The sequence below is a fragment of the Nelumbo lutea genome, chromosome 1 (assembly GCF_056320005.1).
Source record: "Nelumbo lutea isolate HS-2025 chromosome 1, American lotus-T2T, whole genome shotgun sequence".
In the NCBI taxonomy this organism is placed as follows: Eukaryota; Viridiplantae; Streptophyta; class Magnoliopsida; order Proteales; family Nelumbonaceae; genus Nelumbo; species Nelumbo lutea.
In genome coordinates this window covers 147421586-147441869 of record NC_142684.1, presented here as the reverse complement: position 1 = coordinate 147441869, position 20284 = coordinate 147421586, and the positions used below count along the sequence as shown (strand labels likewise).

The 20284-nt window shown below is 38.9% G+C and overlaps 1 protein-coding gene across 5 annotated transcripts; it reads left to right on the top strand.

Annotated features, from left to right (window-relative positions):
* The first annotated feature begins 2853 nt into the window (after positions 1 to 2853).
* Positions 2854 to 20177, top strand: LOC148878230 (putative GPI-anchored protein At1g61900). 5 transcript variants are annotated; one of them, XM_088951332.1, is made up of 7 exons: positions 3005 to 3211; positions 5682 to 5760; positions 6021 to 6200; positions 6300 to 6905; positions 17765 to 17908; positions 18165 to 18209; positions 19610 to 20177. In XM_088951332.1, the coding sequence occupies exons 2-7, from the start codon at positions 5757 to 5759 to the stop codon at positions 19678 to 19680; spliced, it is 1050 nt and encodes a 349-aa protein (XP_088807458.1). In that variant the 5' UTR covers positions 3005 to 3211; positions 5682 to 5756; the 3' UTR covers positions 19681 to 20177. The 5 variants fall into 5 exon arrangements, with proteins under 5 accessions (XP_088807461.1, XP_088807471.1, XP_088807458.1 ...); XM_088951338.1 differs by having other exon boundaries at positions 3062 to 3211; positions 6387 to 6905; XM_088951335.1 differs by lacking the exon at positions 5682 to 5760 and having other exon boundaries at positions 2854 to 3211.
* The last annotated feature ends 107 nt before the right edge of the window (positions 20178 to 20284 follow it).

Here is a 20284-nt window from a genome sequence, read left to right as displayed (position 1 = left end):
CGCTTGTTTTACTGTGAATTTTCCTGAGGGATGACCAAGCAAAACCCATTGGGGGGAGGGACTTTTGAAAAAAAAAATGGCGTGTTTACAATGTCTTGGGTAACAAAGGGATCAAAGTAGATCTTGATTTGATCTTCATTCCAAGAACCTTGTGATGTTAATGTGTTAAGAGGCTCATTCCGAAGGGTGGTTGGAATGGGTCGAGGTGCCAAAACAAAGTTATTACCTGATTGGATCCAAGGGACTTGGTTTAATTGGATATTGGAGTCTGCTCACTAAAAACCCTACTTCCCTAAAAGTCTCCTAGATTAGGGGGGACCACATTCTTCTGAGGGGTGAGCCTGTTGTAGAGATGGAATGTGGGACTAATGCCCGATTTTTCAAATACTTGGCCTTTCAGATTTGGGCCCAAATTTTATGTTGTTCATTCAGGAATCGTCAAGCCAACTATTTTTACAAGGCTAGATTAACATGTTTGAGCAGTCTGAACCCCAATCCTCTTTGATTTCTTTGCTTGGCTAGATTATTAGCCAGGCATACCATCTGAAATGGGTGAGGCCTAGTTTTTGACTTGGCCCACTAGAAATTTTGAATGGCCTTCTCGATTTAATTGGTTGTTTTCTGGGGGGATTTCACTATGTTCATGGGATGAACTAGCATAGCTTGCAAAATTGCCTGAATGAGGGCTTGTTTACCTACTTCACTAATGACCGAGGTCTTCCATTTATTCAATTTTGAGTGTAAAATTTCCAAGGTAACATTGCGTTTGTTCCTAGACCAAGTAAGAGGAATCCCAAGATATTTGGTATGAGCTTCAAGGATTTTCATGTGAAGTCTACAGACCACTGATGTTTAGATGAATATTTTTGCTAAATAAAATCCCAAACTTGTCCAAATTGATACCTTGACTACTAGAAAGGTTCTAGAATTCTTTAAGGAGATATTTTAGGTTATCCAAATCCTCTCTATGGGCTATAAGGAAAAGCATGACATCATCCACAAACAAGAGGTGGGAAACAGTGGGAGCTCCACTAGCTAGTTTAAAGCCTTGGATTTTATTCTCCAATTCAACCTTTAGGAGAATCCTAGAAAAGCCCTCCATTGCTAAGATAAAAAGGCAGGGGGAAAAAGGGTCTCCTTGCTAAGGCCAAATAAACTCATTTGGGATCATGTATGGGTAGGGAAATCTTTCTATACTATACCTAGATAAATTGGTTCAGACTAGATAAAGAATGTGTATTGGGATTTTCTTTTTGATTAATGCATTGTTGGGATGGAAAGGATAAAAACAAGGAATAAGGTCATATATCATATATGGTATATAAGGTCATATATCATAAAAACAAGGAAGATATGAAGCTTCTATTTGTTCTACTTAAATTAAAGGGAATAATAAAAGTAGTAGTAATATAAGTAGCAAAAGAAAATAAAAATAATAGTAATACAGCTATCCACAACAAAGAGGTGCAATGATCAAATAGCTAGCTTCAAGGCCCATCTTGCCTTTTCTTGCAATAAGTGGGTCCAAGTAGGTCACTCCTCATTGATTGGTCCTTAACTTGATCAGGTTGAGTCCAGACAAGTTACAAATCGTCAAAGCTATTCAGTTTTTTATATGAGAGAGGGTAATTGTTAATTGACGAGTCCAACCCATTAGGTGATTGGTGATGGTATTAATGTTCTATTCTTTTTTTTTTTCTAATTTCTAAGTAGTTCTGTGTCCATCCCACTTTGGTTGATTTGTGTGGGTCGACCATTTCCATTTGCTAATAAGACTGTTTGGTTCAGATCCTTGGGTAATCCTTCTCTTATGTCTATTTTTTTCATTAAGGGGGTGTTCCTTTTTTGGATTTGGAGAAAGGGGAAAGTTGGTCAAATGGGATTTTGGTTCCTAATGACCAAGAATCCCATGTGCTTTTTTTAGTTTTATATGGAGATCTGGGGAAGTTTATTTTTCTGGGTATCACTTACCTATCTCCTAGGTAAGTAAATAACTTTCCCACATAGGGGGAAAGTTACCAGCACTTGAATGAGATAAATAGTCCTTTTTAATAATGGATTTCTATGGATAAAATGGTCATTGCATTATTTACCTAAGAAATAAAAGAATATGTATAAGTGCACTTACCTGAGTAAATATTTCCCAAGAAAAAAATTACCCAAATAATTGCATTTACCCGGATAAATAACTTACCAAATCGGGGCCTAAAATGAAAGTCATTTCATTTTACTTCTCACATTCAAAAAGACAGTTAAATATGAAGCAAAGCAAACCAAAACTTACACTCAACTCTTTAGCATTTTCCACCGGTGCAAATGAAATTTGTACGGCAATCAAACCCTTTTTTATGTGTGCGAGAACTGAATTTCCAAGACATCAAGCCAAGTTAAAATAATATATATATATATATATATATATATATTCTAAGAGCTTAACATTTCATCCTATTGGTTTGATATTGATAAAAGTCGAATCTCAACCCAATTACATCCTTTTTTTTTAATAACTAAATGGAGCTATATAACTAGCTCGATCAGTTGACAAATTGGTTGACCCATTCAGTTGACCCGCTACAAATGGACCTAACCCATTTGGATCTTTATTATTTTTTTCTTCAAATATGAACTCTCAGATGACATATCTATTGACGTGGGCTTGGCTGGTTTTCGGGTTAGACCTATCCGTCTATCCCCATCCCCATCTGAATTAAATTACACAGCTAGGCCTATTTTGTGGGTTTTTGCGTTGGAATGGTGTGGGCACGGGTTTGCCCTGACGAAAGCCGTAATGAGACGCCAGTGCGTGCGCTCTCGAAATCATATCTGTAACACGTGCTAATTGATTTAATACGTGTGAATGGAGGACTTGTGTGACCTGTGAAGTGGGAGTGGCAGTGGGACTGCGTTGGTTCATCGGAGCGAGCATTGATGGCGTCAGTGCTGTCTCTGTGGGTGGGGTCGCCGGCCTTCTCAAAAAGGACAGCTCATTCATGGCGTTCGATCTCTCTCTCTCTCTCCCCTCCTTCTCATCCATCACTTCTCTCTTCGTGGCAGATAACTCATAACCAATTTTCTTTCTACTCTCCTCCTCTCTCTCTCTCTCTCTCTCTGATCATTCCGCCTCTCTCTCTTACCGTGAATACTGAACTGCAAACATGAGAGGGCGGGCGTCATTCAGTCTTTATCTTCTAAATATTTCTCTCGTCTTTCTGTAAGTATTCATGTCGCAACCTCTGATTTTATCACCTTTGTCTTTTGCTATTATTAGCTCTTATTTCTTCGTGTTTAATTTTGATTGTTTTGTTGCATAATCTGTTGGCTTTATCACTTGCCTCACCATGGAATTGGGACATTCTTTTTTTTTTTTTTTTTTTAAGTTATTGGGCTTTTTGTTTTTGTTTTTTGTTATTTTCGTGGCTTAATGGAAACAAGTTTTGGAATTTGATGCCTTATCATGGTGCTTGGTTCATATTTTTCTAGTGGATTTCGTTTTTGTTTCTTAATTGGTTCGAGTTGGAGAAATTTTCTATGGAATTCGTTGGGACTTCTGTTCAATTTCCTGCACATCTTACCTGAAGTCATTTTCATGGTTAAATTTAGTGTTACACGCCATTTGGTGTTTCTTTATCTGGATATTCGGACTTAGGACTACTGTTGCAATTCTTCCGGGTTATGCCAATGTTAGGGTTAGATTTTTGAGATAACGGATACTTTTTTGCTCTATTTTCTTTTAGTTAAATTGAGAGAATTCCAATTGTAAAACGTAGCTGGTTCTTTTAGCTATGATATCCAAAGGATTCTGGTAACTAATAATCCACGACCAGTAGGTGATGCCTAGACCTACTTAAACTAAGAAGTGGTTTTGGCTTTGGTTCAATATGTTGACTTGTTGACAAACTATCGAGATTCTTCAGCATGACTTGGACTAATGTCAAATTAAATTGATTTGGTCAAATCCGCTTGCTTGGAGATTCTAAAAGAAAATTAAATTCTTAAAAAAAAAAAAAAAAAGAGAAAAGCTGTCATTTTTATACTGGTGAAAGTGAAATATTTAAACTCTGAGTTTTTACCAGAACTTTTGGAAAACCATTAACTCGTATGTTTATCTTGAGCCATCTCCCTAAGGTTGCTTTTGTTTAACCTGCAAATGTGCCTTATAAGGTAGTTAAAAAAATACTAATTCTGTATAAAAAATTGCAAATGAGATTGTCTTTTCTTTTTTCATTTCCAATTTTCTTTTTCTTTCTTTTATTTTTTTACCTTTATACAGGTATATATTTTGTTGGATCCAAAGCAAAAGCCAAGAAAATTAAGAAAGCCAGGATGATCTAGATCTAACACATGGCTGGATGCTTTGCTGCATTGAGGTGCAAGGGCATACTTACATTTGCACTGTCCACAGAGAGTGCATATTGTGGAGCCAAACCATATTACCATTTAGACTTTTCTTTTGTTCCTTTATAAATTTTGGGTTGTGCAATCAACCTATCCTTGATTATATCACTAAGATGGCTCTAATTTTCTTTGAATGGGAACTGATTGTGTGCGATCTGGATGCTCCTAACTGGAGGGCAGCTCATTCGTTGGTTGCTTAGCTAGTCAGTCGAACTGCAAGGAAATAGAGCTCAAAGGACCCGAGGTGGCTTACCCGATGTGGGCGCTCCGATACTTAAGTTAGTACTTCTTAGTGTGCGAGCTGAAAGTCTGATAGCAAGTAGGCTAGTGAGCAATAAATCGCGTGTACCTTGTGCCGTTGGGGTTGATGCCCTTAAATAGGTGAGCTACCGTAGGTCTCATGAAAAACCTCTGAGATCTTCGGCCCGTGCTGTTAAGAGTCTGTTCCACACCACAAGGAGGACTTCGTGCTAGCCGATAAGGCTTATCGAGTTCGTCCGATCCAGGCGGTATAAGGATAAGACCTACAGTCATGTGACGTGATCCCGAAGAGCTCGGAGACAGCTGGCCTGCTTCTAGAAGATGGTTGTGTCACATCGGCAGGTTGGGCCATCACGAGCTGCTTGGACCTCGGTCATGGCCGAGGTGCCCGAGGTACCTGAGCTGACCTGGCCTACTGAGGTGGCAGAAAGTGCTAAGTCAATGTCCAATCAGTAGGTTGCTTCCACATGTCCGTATATGAGTAGGTCGGGCCAAATCACCCCTCATCAGGAACCATTTTCCATAGCTTTCAATGGATGACCTTTTTTTTAAGGTCCTTTTGGCTTGTTATGTACAGCTTCTCATTGTACAAAGGACCTTTACATTAATACAATTATACTTCACCTTTTCTCAAAAATTCTGTAAGTCTGTTCCCATCTTTATTTGTTAGTAGTGCAATTTAATTTGTACTACTACAAGTGAATGGGATTGCAAATTTTATTCAAATTTGCTTTGGATTTTACTTTATTTTTTCTCAGCCTTCAGCTTCAGGTCTTATTTTACTTCATTTGCACTGCAAATAAACAAAATAAGGTAAAAGCTAAAACAAAAATAAACCAGATCTATTGCACTATCATGCTTTTGCACCATTGTAAATAAAATTGCACTGCAAACTAACCAGGCTAGAGAGTTTCATACTTTATGTTAAGGCATGTGGAAATAATGATATCCTAGATTGCATCCTTAGTAGGTTTTAGAACACTTGCCTAAAGAGTTTCTAACATACTATCATTTTTACACACCAGTAAATCTTCACATTATTGAAGCTTTGGGGGTGGCACAACAAATATTCATTTCTTATTGATGGCGATGACTGGACTATGGGTAGTGCTTCATAATCTTCTTTGATGTGATTATTTGTGAATTTAGTTTATGTACAGTGATTTACCAAGTAGACTTCTCTATACTGTACTCCTTATGCTATATACATTGACCGTGTAATTGACACACATAATGATTACCGTGCTTCACCAATGCTTTAATGCATGTTAGAGATTCTGCAAGCATAGTCATGTCTGTTTTGGCTTTACAAATACAACATCATATATCCATTTCCTTCTCTGATAAGTTTATCTATTGTCCAGGCCTTTGTGAATATAACTGCAGCCCTTCGGGGTATCAGCAAGGTTCTGCACTATTGGAGAAAAAGGGAAATGCTATGTTGCCAGCTACCTCCCCAATTGGGGCTCCTCAGCCCTTTCTTCCTCTTCTGGCACCTTCACCACTGACACCCTTCACAAACAGCAGTGTGCCAAGATTGTCAGGTGCATTCTGCATTATCCCTCTAGTATTATATACTTGAAACTAAGTGGCTTGACAGGCAGGAATGTGAATGCAAATTCATTCTGCTATATTTCTTTCAGGACTCTGCACCTTAAATTTTTCTGCATCTGAAAGTATGATGAGTAAAACTGCAACTGATTGCTGGGCTGTTTTTGCTCCATTTCTAGCAAATGTAATATGTTGCCCACAGTTGGAAGCCACTCTTGCGATTCTTATGGGGCAATCCAGCAAAGACACTGGGGCTCTTGCTTTGGATGCGACCCATGCAAAACACTGCCTCTCTGATGTTGAGCAGATCCTAGCAGGTCAAGGTGCAAGTGCAGATCTTCAAAAAATATGCTCAATTTATCCATTAAATCTAACTGAAGCCTCTTGCCCTCTCAAAAATGTTATTGAGTTTGAAAGCACTGTGGATACATCTAAACTTTTGGCTGCTTGTGAAACGATTGATCCTGTTAAGGAATGTTGTAGCCAAATTTGTCAGAATGCAATATCGAAAGCTGCACAAATGATTGCCTTGAAAGATTGTGGTCTTTCAAGCACAGATGGGGACAACCTCTTGCTCGGGCACTCATCTAGGATTGATGATTGTAAAGGCATTGTTCTTCGATGGCTGGCTAGTAGGCTTGGTCCTTCTTCTGCAAATAAAGTTCTTAGAGGACTTTCTAATTGCAATGTCAATAAAGGTATGCTTGGAGAAAAGGCGCTTTATGTTATTGTTTTATGAATATATTACAGTTTGAAAATAGAACATTGGTGGGTTCCATCAATACTCTATTATCCCACATGTAACCATGCAGACATCTTTGATGGTCTGTAAAAGAAATGGTGACTGGAGAGTAGACTCTGACTATTCACAATGTTATGATTATTTAATCAGTGTGTTTTTTCTGTTTTTTTACTTCTGTTTTGTAGGGGATCTCTTTGTTCAGGATGTGTTGAACGCATATGTAGAACAACCTATTAGGGATGTATTTGGGTTGGATTCAGATTGGATCCATCTACATCCAAATCCATACAATTACCAAAATGTTAACTCCAAATAAGATATGAAATCTTATATGTTGGACTCGGATCGGATTAAGATTTAATCTGACTTAACGTGCATAAATTGAAGAAAAAAATTAGAAGTTTTAAAAAATTATTTACTTTTAAACTTATACATGCATAATAAATTTATTTAAATATAAAATATTCAATTTATTTGTTATAACCTTTTTATAATTGTATATAATGTCCATATATATAACTATACTGCATACATAAAATATTAATATTTAATCAGATCGGATGTTGAATCAGGTATCAGATTTTCAGAGTCCATTGACAGCCATATGGCTTGTGCCGTTCATAATAGATGGATGTCCATGGTCCATCTAGCAATGCCCTTTGTCCTTTTTTGTGATGAAACTCAGGAAAAGTTCACATGACGAGTTACTTTATTTGGTGGAACTTTGTAAAGGGGAGGTCTTTGTTGGAGTATGCTGGTTGACCCAATTGCCATCCACTCAATAGTACATAGAAGCTGGACTTTTTTTTTTTATATGGGTCAGGTTTACAACTATGACCAAGGCCTGATCTTATAAACTGGATTGGCTTGCTGGGACCAACATTAGGTAATAGTGTTTTAATATGTTTTTCAGTGATTGCTTAGGCTTAATAGCAACTTGAGGATAATTCTGGTTCTTTCTGAAGATGCTTTTATTGCATGTTTATTCTTTCCAAAGTAGTGAAATGAGGAATATATGAGAAAAGTTTCCTGATCGGGTAATTTGTTTAAATTCAATTGAGTTTACTTTACCCATTTCTGCTACATGTAGAGGGAATTGGCCAATCTAGAGCATCCATCAGCCATCCTTAGTTAGCAACATATCATCCTAATTTTTAATTGAGTATTCAATAATTCACTTAGTAAGTACCACAATTTTGTTTAGTAATAGTAGTATGATTAATGATAAGGAAATTCCATTGTTATTGTTGCTGTTGTTGTCATTTAACTCTACTACTTTTCCCAACTGATAATAGTTGTCAAAACTCTTACTTTGTTTCTAAAGATTAGAAAATTCTCATAAGCAATTTACCTCTTTAATCCCTTTTAACCAGTAAATATCAATTTTCATTAAGGATTTACCTTTTGTAAGTAACATTGAGAAATGCTAGAATCTTTAACGACAAGGAGAGGGATCAAACATGTGTTTTAGAAAGTATCTTATGTAGGGCCATAAGTTGGGTAAAATCCTTGGATCTGTTTTCCACTTACACTTTCGATGACATAAGGAGAAATTGGGAACAACTAGCTAAAAGTTATGCAATCAGAAGCAAGCCAGTGGTGGATTGGAAGCCTCCTGATGCAGGCGTCATTAAACTAAATTTTGATGGCAGTAGTTTGGGCAACCCGGGGCCATCTGGAATAGGGGGAAGTCTTCAGAAATGATGAGGGACAGATTGTAGCTCTATTTTCTGGTCCTATAGGGTGGGGAGACTCTGTAAATGCAGAACTCCAAGCTGTGTTACAAGGAGCAGAATATGCAAGAGAGTTGGCAGTGGAGCATTTAATGATTGAAGGTCATTCCAAATTGGTTATTGGATGGCTAAAAGAACCAAAGGCGGCAGCCTGGCCGTACAGGGGGGCTTTGAGAAGATTTAAGTGGCTGACTTCAAATATTTCAGTCACAGTTCAATGGGAAAGAAGATCGGCAAATGAGCTGGCAGACCTTCTAGCTAAACAAGGAGTACATAGGAATCAGCTCTTTTGGGCTCAATTGTAAGCTTTATGATGTAGTTTGGAGGCTGCACCTCGCACCTCTTTGCGGGGAATTGTATGATGAATACTTAGTTCTTTATTTAATAAAATTTTCATTATCATTGTCTATCAGAAAAAAACATTGAGAATATCATCAGCTATATAGCAGTGGAATCTCCACCCTCTTTCTCTGCTTTTTGAGAATTAATACTATACATACTTTACCTTCTCTTTCTCTCTCTAGTGAAATACACATAGGAATATGTAAACAGTGTATGTCTCTATAAATACGCACGGAACCAACTCCTTACTGCTCTTTACAAATTCCAATCCCCAGAATCTCTCCAATCTGCACAATCAAATTTTAGTACAAGCAGATTTACTCTGAAGGGTATTCACCCCAAACCAGGTGCTGTGTGCTTACTCCTTGTTGAGCTAGAGAGTCATGAAGAGATTTGGCTGAGTGGGGGATCTAGATAAAAACATCTTCCATTTCATTAGCTAAATTCCTTACTTCCTAATCTGGTGCATAAAGTGCCATGGTTTACCTTTCTCGCTTTTCCTTTTCATCTTTTAAATAACCATTAAAATTTCCTTTTTTTCATCACCACCATCTTTTAAACGACCATTGTTGTTGTTATTGTCAATAGAATAAACTGACTGGTTTCAGTTCTTACTGAACAACTTCCCTCTATACTTCTGAGTTTCGGGCATATTTGATGTTATGAAATTTATTTGATCTCATTGTTCATGTTCCCAACCCTAAAGCTTTTACTGATATTGGTTACTTTTCTCCTGCCTTAGTCTGTCCACTAGTTTTTCCTGGCATAGAAAATGTTGCGAAGGAGTGTGGGAATGGGATAAGTAACCAGTCAGCTTGCTGCAGTGCCATGGAAAATTATGTATCTCACTTGCAAAAGCAGAGATTCATAACCAACTTGCAAGCTCTTAACTGTGCCGCAATGCTTGGCATTAAGTTGCAGAAAGCCAACATTACCAAAAATGCTTATAGCCTATGTCATATCACACTCAATGATTTTTCTCTCCAGGGTTAGTTTTGTTTCTTTGTTCCCTTCCCATGGGAAAAGCTACTTTCCAGTGTTACATTTAATAATTTAACAGTATTTGATACTGATACTTTATTCGTTTTTCTTTTGACTGTTTGGATACAGTAGAAGATCAAGACTGTAATCAGTCTTGAATCCTAAAAGGTTTTAGGTTTGTAAAACAGAATAGAAGATGAGAGAAAAGGGAGAGAATAGAAGAGAAGCAAGAGAACGCAAGTTGCTGAAAGGAGGGACAGATTCTAACAGATCTTCCGCCGCCACTCTCTTAATATTTATAGGTTTATGTTTAGTACATGATGAAAGGACACATCTGCCCTTGGTACTTACATAATAAAGAAAGTAAATAAAACTGAAATAAATAACAGCTGAATTAGCAAACTGACTCAAACTGACACTACTATAACTGAAACAAATACTGCTGTCCTACGAACACAGTGGGGACCACTGCAGTGGGGCCCACATCAGTGTTCTCTACACTCCCCCTCAAGTTGGGAGTAGATATCTATCATGCCCAACTTGGATAAGTCTGTCTCTAACTTCTTCCTCGGTACAGCCTTGGTGAGGATATCCGCGAGCTGCATATTGGATGTGATGTACGGAAGACACACTTCTTGTGATATAACTCTTTCTCGCACAAAATGTCGATCAACTTCGATATGTTTAGTTCTGTCATGCTGCACTGGGTTGTGGGCTATATTAATAGCTGCCTGATTATCACAATACAACATTAAGGGCTTTTCATAGTCAATACCCAACTCTTCAAGTAGTGACCTCAGCCATAAGATTTCAGCCACTCCTTTAGCCATTGACCTGTATTCCGCTTCAGCACTGGAGTGGGAAACAACACTCTGCTTCTTACTCCTCCAAGAGACAAGGTTACCTCCCACAAGGGCACAATATCCAGAGGTAGACCTTCTGTCATCAACACTTCCAGCCCAATCGGCATCTGTATAGACTTCTACCCTCATGTGATTATTGTTCTTGAGTAATATACCTCTACCCGGGCATCTCTTCAAGTATGCTAATATTCGTTCTGCCGCAAGAAGATGAGAAGTTCTAGGGGACTGCATGTACTGGCTGACAACACTAACTGCATAGCTGATATCCGGTCGAGTGAGACAGAGATATAGAAGCTTTCCAACCAACCGTTGGAACATAACTTTGTCCTCAAGAGGGTCCCCACCCTCTGCACTAATCTTGTGATTTTGTTCGATGGGTGTATCGGCCGGCTTAACACCCAGCTTTCCAGTTTCCGCCAACAGATCTAGAACATATTTTCTCTGAGAGATAAAAATCCCCTGCTTGAATCTAGCAACCTCAATACCCAAAAAATACCGTAGTGCACCAAGATATTTTACCTCAAACTCTTGATGAAGGAGCTGCTTGAGAGACTCAATCTCATGACTGTTATTTCCTGTCACCACAATATCATCTACATATACTGCTAGTAGTGTCAGAGAGGACTCCATCCTTTTGATGAATAGTGTATGATCTGACTGGGCCTGTACATAACCAAACCTTCCAAGGGCTAATCTGAACCTATCAAACCAGGCTCTAGGTGACTGCTCCAAACCATACAATGCCTTGTTCAGTCGGCAAACCTTCTTACCTGTCTCTGTATCATATAATCCAGGAGGCAATTGCATGTAAACATCTTCTTGTAAGTCTCCATTCAGAAAGGCATTTTTAACATCCATCTGAAACAGGGGCCAAGAATGATTTGCTGCAAGGGATAACAAAACTCGAATGGTGGTCATCTTGGCTACTGGGGCAAAGGTCTCCAAGTAGTCTATACCATAAGTCTGAGTGAATCCCTTTGCAACCAGTCGGGCTTTGTATCTTTCAATAGAGCCATCAGCATTATGCTTCACAGTGAATACCCATCTGCATCCCACCGGTTTCTTTCCTTTTGGTGGGTCAACCAGTGTCCAGGTATTATTCTTCAACAGGGCATCCATTTCGACTTGCATTGCATCTTTCCATTCTGGAACCGATAAGGCTTCTTGCACTGTTCTTGGAATAGGGACATCGGCAATGGAAGTGAGATGGGACCGGTAAGATGGTGATAGACGATCATAGGATAGGAACTGTGAGATGCTGTGAGCTGTAGAAGTGGTGCAATGTCGTTTCCCTTTGCGAATGGCAATAGGGAGATCAAGGTCATCCACAGGAGGGGAAGTGGCAACAGCGAGAGGTATCTCAGTAGGCTCTGGATCTAGAGCCTCAGAAGGAACTGGATCTGGCCGGGACTGCCGAAGACTAGGATCAACCTGCCTACATCGCCTGTGATAGACTCTCAACTCCGGCTCCCTCTGACCACCCTCACCACTACAACCTTCATTACCCAGTGGAATAGGTAAAGGAACAGCCCTACTTCCACTCTCACTGCTCAAAACAGCCCCACTTCCACTCTCATGGCTCTCCCCCTGAGGAAAGAAACTCAAAACAGCCCCACTTTTACTGCTCTCCCCCTGAGGAGAAACCCTAGGATAGTAGGGTGTCTCCTCAAAGAAGGTGACATCCATAGAGACAAACTGTTTCCCTGAAACCGAATCATAGCAGCAATAACCCTTTTGAGTTTGTGCATAACCAAGGAAAATGCATTTGGAGGCCTTAGGGTCAAACTTGGAATGATGAGGCCTGAGAAGCTGGACGAAGCAAGTACAACCAAAGGTTTTAAGGGGAACAATGAACAACTCCTTGCCTGGGTAAGGAAGGGAAAAGGGGGTTCTCATATGAAGGACCCGGGAAGGAACTCGATTAATGAGATAAACTGCCGTGAGGATAGCATCACCCCAGAAGCGAATAGGTACATTGGAGGTAAACATAATGCTTCTAGCCACCTCCAAGATATGCCTATTCTTCCTTTCGGCAACGCCGTTCTGCTATGGTGTATAAGGGCAAGTGCTCTGGTGAATAACTCCATGGCTACGAAGGTAGGAGGTCAATGGTTGAGCAAAGTATTCCTTTGCATTATCAGATCTGAGGACTTTGATTTTAGTTCCAAACTGAGTGAGAATCATCTGATGGAATTTTTGGGTCAGAGCAGGAACCTCATCCCGAGAACGCATAAGATATACCCAAGAAAACTGGGTATGGTCATCAACAAATAGTAGAAAATATCTGTACCCACCCATAGAAGAGATATGATATGGCCCCCAAACATTAGTATGCACAACATCAAAAGGGAAATTACTCCTTTTATTACTTAAAGAATAAGAGGTTCTACAATGTTTGGCAAGCTCACAACTCTCACACCTCAACTCTGATAGCTCAACAGACTCAAATAAAGCAGGAAACAGACTCTTCAAAGACTTAAAAGACAAATGACCTAATCGGTTATGCCAAAGCATAACCGAACTCACAAACTGGGAAACAAAAGACTTCTTATCCACAGACTCTTCCCGTCGGGTACTCTCCCCAAGCAAATAGATCTCGTTCGTCTCACGGCCAGTTCCAATCACCTTCCTCGTCTCCAAATCCTGAAAAACACATCGGTTAGGGAAAAAGGTTACTGAACAGTTCATGTGTTTGGTAATACTACTAACTGAAAGGAGGTTGGTATCAAGCTTAGGAACATGCAAAACAGAAGATAAAGAGATAGTGTCCGATAACTTGATGTCCCCCTTGCCCGAAATGGGAACAAGAGAGCCATCAACAATGGATACTCTATCTCGGCCAGAGGACAAGTGATAAGAAGTAAACAAATATGGCAAGCTAGTCATATGGTCATATGCACCTGAATCTATTACCCAGTAGTGATCAGTATTACCTGGAGCTGAAGCATGGTAAGCTAAGGCTCGAGTACCTGAATGTGCAAATGCAGATGTAGCAGGAGCTGATGGGGAGTGGGATGGCTGAGCTGAACTTCCAACTTCCTTTTCCAACTGTATGAGGGCAGCCCGAACAACAACTAAAGTCTCCAGGGATGTACCTGATGAGGATGTTGAATCAGTGTTCACTGCCATATGAGCATTACCCTTCTTATTTCTCAGTTTTGTTGGGACCAAGTGAGGATGTAGCTTCCAACAAGTATCTTTTGTGTGCTTGGGTTTCTTGCAATGTTCACATACCAGATCCCGTTTATCTTCCTTCTTCCGGTCCCTTTCTGAGTCACCCCCTGGCTTGGGTTTAATAGTTGTCAAGGCTGGGAAAGAAGGCTGAGGCTGCATCATAACTTTCCTCCTGGTCTCTTCACTATGCACCAAGGAGTATGCTTGAGAAAGGGTCACACTATCTCTTGTCAATATCTGTTGTCGCACAATGTCATATTCTGAATTCAAACCAGCCAGAAACTCAAATACCCTATTCGTCTCAACTTGTTTTCTGTGAGTCTGTGCATCTTTGGGACTCTCCCACTCAAGGGTCTACAGATGGTCAATCTCATGCCACAAGGATTTCAAGGTAGAGAAGTAGACAAAAACTGGCTTCTCTCCTTGTTTAAGGCTGTTCACCTCACACTTCAGTTCATAGGCTCTGGCAACATTGAGGGGTTGGGAATAGGTTTCTTTCACAACATCCCATATTTCTTTGGTTGTCTTTGCCCACAAGTAATTTCGGCTAATATGTGGCTGCATGGAATTACACGGCCATGCCATAACTAAATAGTTCTCTTGAACCCACTTGGTGTATATTGGGTCCTCCTTGGAAGGTTCTTTCACATCTCCCAAGAGGTAACCCAGTTTTCCCCTTCCTCCAATAGCCATCATGGCTGATTGTGCCCACTCCAAATAATTTGACCCATCAAATTTCATAGTTGTAATCTGAAACCCGGTTTCAGATACATTACCATAACTGTGGATTCCAAAACTACTATCTCCCTGACCCTTGAACTCCATCTTTGATCAAGATTCAGTGGCCACAAACTGTTAGAACAATTATACCAGAAAACAGAGTCAAGGAAGTAAGTCTGAAAGCTGATCCGAAACTGATCTGAAACTGATCTGAAACTGATCTGATCCGATCAGAAATACCAATACAAAACCGATCTAAAACTGGTCTGATCCGATCAGGAATACCAACACAAAACTGATCTGAAATCAATCGCCTATCAATCTGAGATGCTGTTCTCTGAAACCACTACTGTGGGGCCCACTACTGTGAGAGCAAAAATAGGGTTTCAACTGTAGGTTTGAAGAAAATTAGTGATCTGAAATCACTAAAGTGCTCAGTTGCACTCTCCAAGCAGTCCGCACCAGTAGGACTTGTCGTAGGGCACTGTGAAACCCTAAAAACTAATCCCCTTTGAAGAGGGGGTTCAGCCCAACAATCAAACCCTAGACACAAACTTAATCACAGTTCGGCAAGCCAAACCCTAGAGCAAACTTGAACACAGTTCGACCCCTCTTTCTAGATAGGTCCAACCTATCTCGGTTGATTGCAATCTCTAAAAATCAGTAAAGAAACAAACTTACTTACTGATTACCTGCCTTCGGTGTACTGTCTTCTAGGGTTACCTGAACCCTAGCCTTCGCTGCCTCTTCCTGATTACCAACTCTCTGCAGGCTGCGGCAAGTCTTCAACTGTTGCGAACCTCTCCTGGTAATCTCCAAAATTCAGCCGCCGAAAAACTTCTTCAAGGCTTCCAGCCCTAGCTAGTTCTCATGTGATCGGCTGGACTAGATACACATGAGAAGCCCTAGATAGGCTCTGATACCAAGTAGAAGATCAAAACTGTAATCAGTCTTGAATCCTATAAGGTTTTAGGTTTGTAAAACAGAAAAGAAGATGAGAGAAAAGGGAGAGAATAGAAGAGAAGCAAGAGAACACAAGTTGCTGAAAGGAGGGACAGATTCTAACAGATCTTCCGCTGCCACTCTCTTAATATTTATAGGTTTATGTTTAGTACATGATGAAAGGACACATCTGCCCTTGGTACTTACATAATAAAGAAAGTAAATAAAACTGAAATAAATAACAGCTGAATTAGCAAACTGACTCAAACTGACACTACTACGAACACAGTGGGGACCACTGCAGTGGGGCCCACATCAGTGTTCTCTACAGATACGATGGAACATATGATTGACTACATCAGTTGGGTCACAAGGTAATCTCTGACATTCTATATATTTGAATTTTTATTCTTTGATTTCATGAAGCTGGTCTGTTATTTTTTTTCGCAGGGTGTTTTTCTAGCCAAAATACCATTTTATTTATTATGTGCTCCATTCCTTTTTTTAAACCTCCTCTCACCGAACCCCTGTTTAAGAGCAAGGAAGTTCTAATATTATGCATTTCTTTGAATTGTATTTTCCCGAATCTCTTTGTTTGTCACAAAATTTCTTCTTGGTTACCAATAGAACAAGTGTTGCTTGGGACGAAGTGTTCATGCCAGATTCCAATGCTCCATGGATTCTTGAGGGATGCTTCTACATAACAATTTCCTTGCTTTCTTTTCTTTATCTTTATCTTTATCTTTATTTTTTGAGGAATTCCTTTCTCTCCTTGCTTATTTGACATAACAGTAGGCTAGATATTCCAGGCTTCCAGCATGCTCCCTACTTAATATCACATATTACAATTCAGTGCAAAATAACTGATCCCTAGTTACCCCTTGCTTGGCTAGCAGATTAGCCAATCCATTTGCTGACCTAGGAACCCATTGAAAAGTAACCTCCTCTAGGTGTCTAGTCAGCCGCTTAATTTCCTTTAGGTCTTAACTGTACTGCTACAATCCCTGGTCATTATGCTTCAGCCAGCCAATTACCATCTTTGAGTCACCTTCTATCACTACTTCTTCCATGTTAATATTTCTTTTCCAGCCTCAATCTCTCTAATACTGCCAACAGCTCTGCTCTTAGAGAGTTCTCAATTTCTCATTAACTATTGGAGCTGAAAACATTGCTAAAACCATTTAATTTCCATCCCTCCACACCCTCCACTCCAAAAGGACCTAGTTTCCCCATACTGTTGCCATCAAAGTTGATCTTTACAACACCTTCAACGGATTTATTTGAATGGTGGAAAAAACATCTTGAAGTCCAAAAATGCTCTTGAAATAACGCAACAAACCAGATGGTTGGAATCCATGCCATCATGTTGATTTTGGTCGGACCAATTTGGTTCCAATTCGCTGGATATGATATTACATGGTGTGTTATGGGGTCCATGAACCATAAATTGGATTTTGCTATTTAATTCTTAGCATTTCAAATATTTGTGACAATTCTAAATGCTTTTACTGAATCATTTTGATACAGTTAGAGAATATCTGACATGATAGTTTGTTTGTCACTTAAAAGCATAATTTTCTGAGTGTAAGTTAAAAGTATATTTGCAAGTCGCAGGTGTACAACAAAAAGTATGCTTCACTTCTATTTTATTTCATTTTTTATATTTTTGGTGGGTAAGTGGATTAGTGGTAATTGATAAGCGGTTGAAAAAAGGGATTTGGACTAGATCTCAGTCCTTCCTAAAAAATACATCAACTAGCTACCTCTAGCTGATGTCTTCTCCCTAGTGGTTGATTTTGATGCCACAGGTGTATCTCCTGATTCTTTTGTTTGGATAAGTAATGTATTTTTTTTTATCCTGACTATATGCCATGTCCCATGGATACAATTGATCCTTTGTACTTGTTTGTTTTGTCATTTTTTTAACATAGTTTGAGTTTGAATTGCAGTTAGTATCTTGTACCTGTTATTAATATCTCCTAAGTTTTATTGGGAAGTCGTTGGATTACCCTATTCTTAATTGCAGTTTATACTAACCTTCTCCCACATTTTTGTTTTAGAGTCTGGATGCCTTTTGCCAAGCTTACCTTCAGATGCAACATTTGACAAGTCTTCAGGAATCAGCTTCCTCTGTGATTTGAATGACAACATTGCAGCTCCTTGGCCCTCTACATCTCAGAGACCATCTTCTTCCTGCAATAAGAGTATGCTGCACACTCTATATTCTTCCTTCAGATTGGGTTTTGTATATTTGTTTCTGTGTGTCTATCATATTTTGATAAAACAAAATGGGGTTATCCATGGATAAGAGTGTTTTGTGTTAATGTTTAAAGCAATCTCTTCCCTTTTACGATTTTTCCATAAAAGAGTAATCTTTGCCTATAGCTTTAGATCTTTATTGGCATCTTTCTTACTGAATTATTGCTAAAATTGACTGTAAGTAAATTCATGGGATTGCAGCAATCAAACTTCCAGCACTTCCAGCTGCAGCATCTGCACAAGCAAGTAATGGACTCTCTCTCTCTCTCTCTCTCTCTCTCATTAATAGGAAAAGTAGACTGGACTCTGTGCAGTCAATCATATATAGTTAGGATAAGGTTTTGTTGAGTTGAGATTAAACTGTGTAATGATTCTACTGGAAAAGTTTAGAAGCCTGGCTTTATCGAAATTCCATGAGTTTACACACACCATATAGAGTTTACATAATGCTTTCCAGATTCATGTAGAATATAGTTGTTTTATGACCCTTTTTGTCTATTTGCACTTGAAGTTGGTGACTTGGTAGCCTACTATGTGACTAATATACATTGAATTTTAATGGCTAATGCATATTCTTGTAATTCATCCTCTAAACTATCCTACAATTGTTGCAGCATTCCATTATGGTTCTCTTTTGCTCTTATTCCTATATAAGAACTTACGTTTACATCTGTCTTGCAAGTAATGCTTAGTGGTGTGTGCATATTTCTTTAGCTCATCTGCTAAACCATCATACAATTATTTACAGCTTGTTCTTCTAACTCATTCAGTACAAAAATATACCTTTTTCAATATATTGTGCTCTTAATGAGTCCATGACTCACTACTCAATTAATCAGTTTGCTAATTTGTTTGTCATCAGTAGCATTAAACATCTCTTATATAAGATTGTGGTTCATGTCATAGTTCTTAAGGTCTGTGGTAATGAGATGTTTTTTCTTCAAAAGGTTTTATGAGCCAATAATTCCATTAAACCTCCTGTTAATTAGGAATATCATGGCCTGTATCATCATCATCATCCAAGCCTTGCCCAACTAAATGGGGTTGGCTACATGAAGTTGAGATAAGGCTTGGATGATGATGATGCTGCAGGTCATGATGTTCTTAAGCAACAGGAGTCTTAGTGGAATTAGGTCATGGTGTTCTTAATTAACAGGAGGTTTAGTGGAATTATTGGCTCATAAAAATCCTTTGGAGAAAAAACATCTCATTCTCAGACTCCAAGCATTATGACATGAACCACAATCTCATATAAGATCTTCTCTATCAAGTAAGCTACATGTCCAATTTAAGTTTACTATGAACTCACACTCATCTAAATGTTTGATAGATACTTCAATTTAAATATTTACCCAATTTTTTTACGTTGCAAAATATTTACCCAGTTAGTTTACGATTTCTTGTTTTCCCATAAAACATTTATTTGGCAATGTTTTGAACTATCTCAATCTAATCACTGAAGGACATGAAAAAGAAAATTCTAAAAAATCCAAGTGAATGTAAAAATATAAGGTCACTTTTATTGCAACTCCAATCACATTACTCCCTCTAAGAATATAGCTTGACCTGATATTGTCAAAAGCTCCATGTCTGTAATACCTGTCAAGTGCCAAGGATTAATCTTGCTCTGAATACTTGTTTTGCAGGTCCTTCCAGAGAGGATTTGTTGGTTCCACTTCTCATTGCTTTCTTGATGGCTTTCATGACATTCCTGTAGTTCTATGATAAGGGGCCATTCATGTTTCTCATTACAATTGACAATGGCATGTTCTTCATCCTCGAGGCAAATATATGATCTTACATATTCTGAAGTGGAAAGAGGAATTTTTTGAAGCACCCTGCGGCATATCCAACATGTATTTATTCTGAGGTCTAGTTACCACTTTAAAAGAATCACTTTCTGAGGTATGTCCAGATTTTTCTCCACGATCACATTAGTTCACGATTCTTGCGGATTGTATGTAATAAAAATTTGTATAAAGTAAGTTCTGGAAAGATGAAGTAGTTACTTGTGGTAAGTACCACTCTGCAAGACACCATGGTGTAAATTAGTAATGTTGGGGGCTCCGGAGGTGGGGGGATCTAAAGAAGAGTCAAGTATGCTTGATAAGGAGATGACCACAAGATTGTAGTCAAGATGTATGCATGTTTTTTAACATACATTCACAGGTGCATCAGCCCTTCTTTATTCAATGTTATTTTAGTTTCTGAGAAGTGCTGCATTCATCCCGATCATTCAGTTGGGCTCCTCTCTCGATTACATTTACATCAATCGAGGTACTCCGTACTCGTGAATCTGTCTACTGAATCAAACAATTGTA

What these genes read in the sequence shown, in the direction of transcription:
- LOC148878230 (XM_088951332.1), top strand. An exon ending in CAGTGTGCCAAGATTGTCAG is followed by an intron (nt 6,201 to 6,299) that starts GTGCATTCTGCA and finishes TATTTCTTTCAG; the next exon opens with GACTCTGCACCTTAAATTTT. An exon ending in ATCTTCTTCCTGCAATAAGA is followed by an intron (nt 17,909 to 18,164) that starts GTATGCTGCACA and finishes ATGGGATTGCAG; the next exon opens with CAATCAAACTTCCAGCACTT.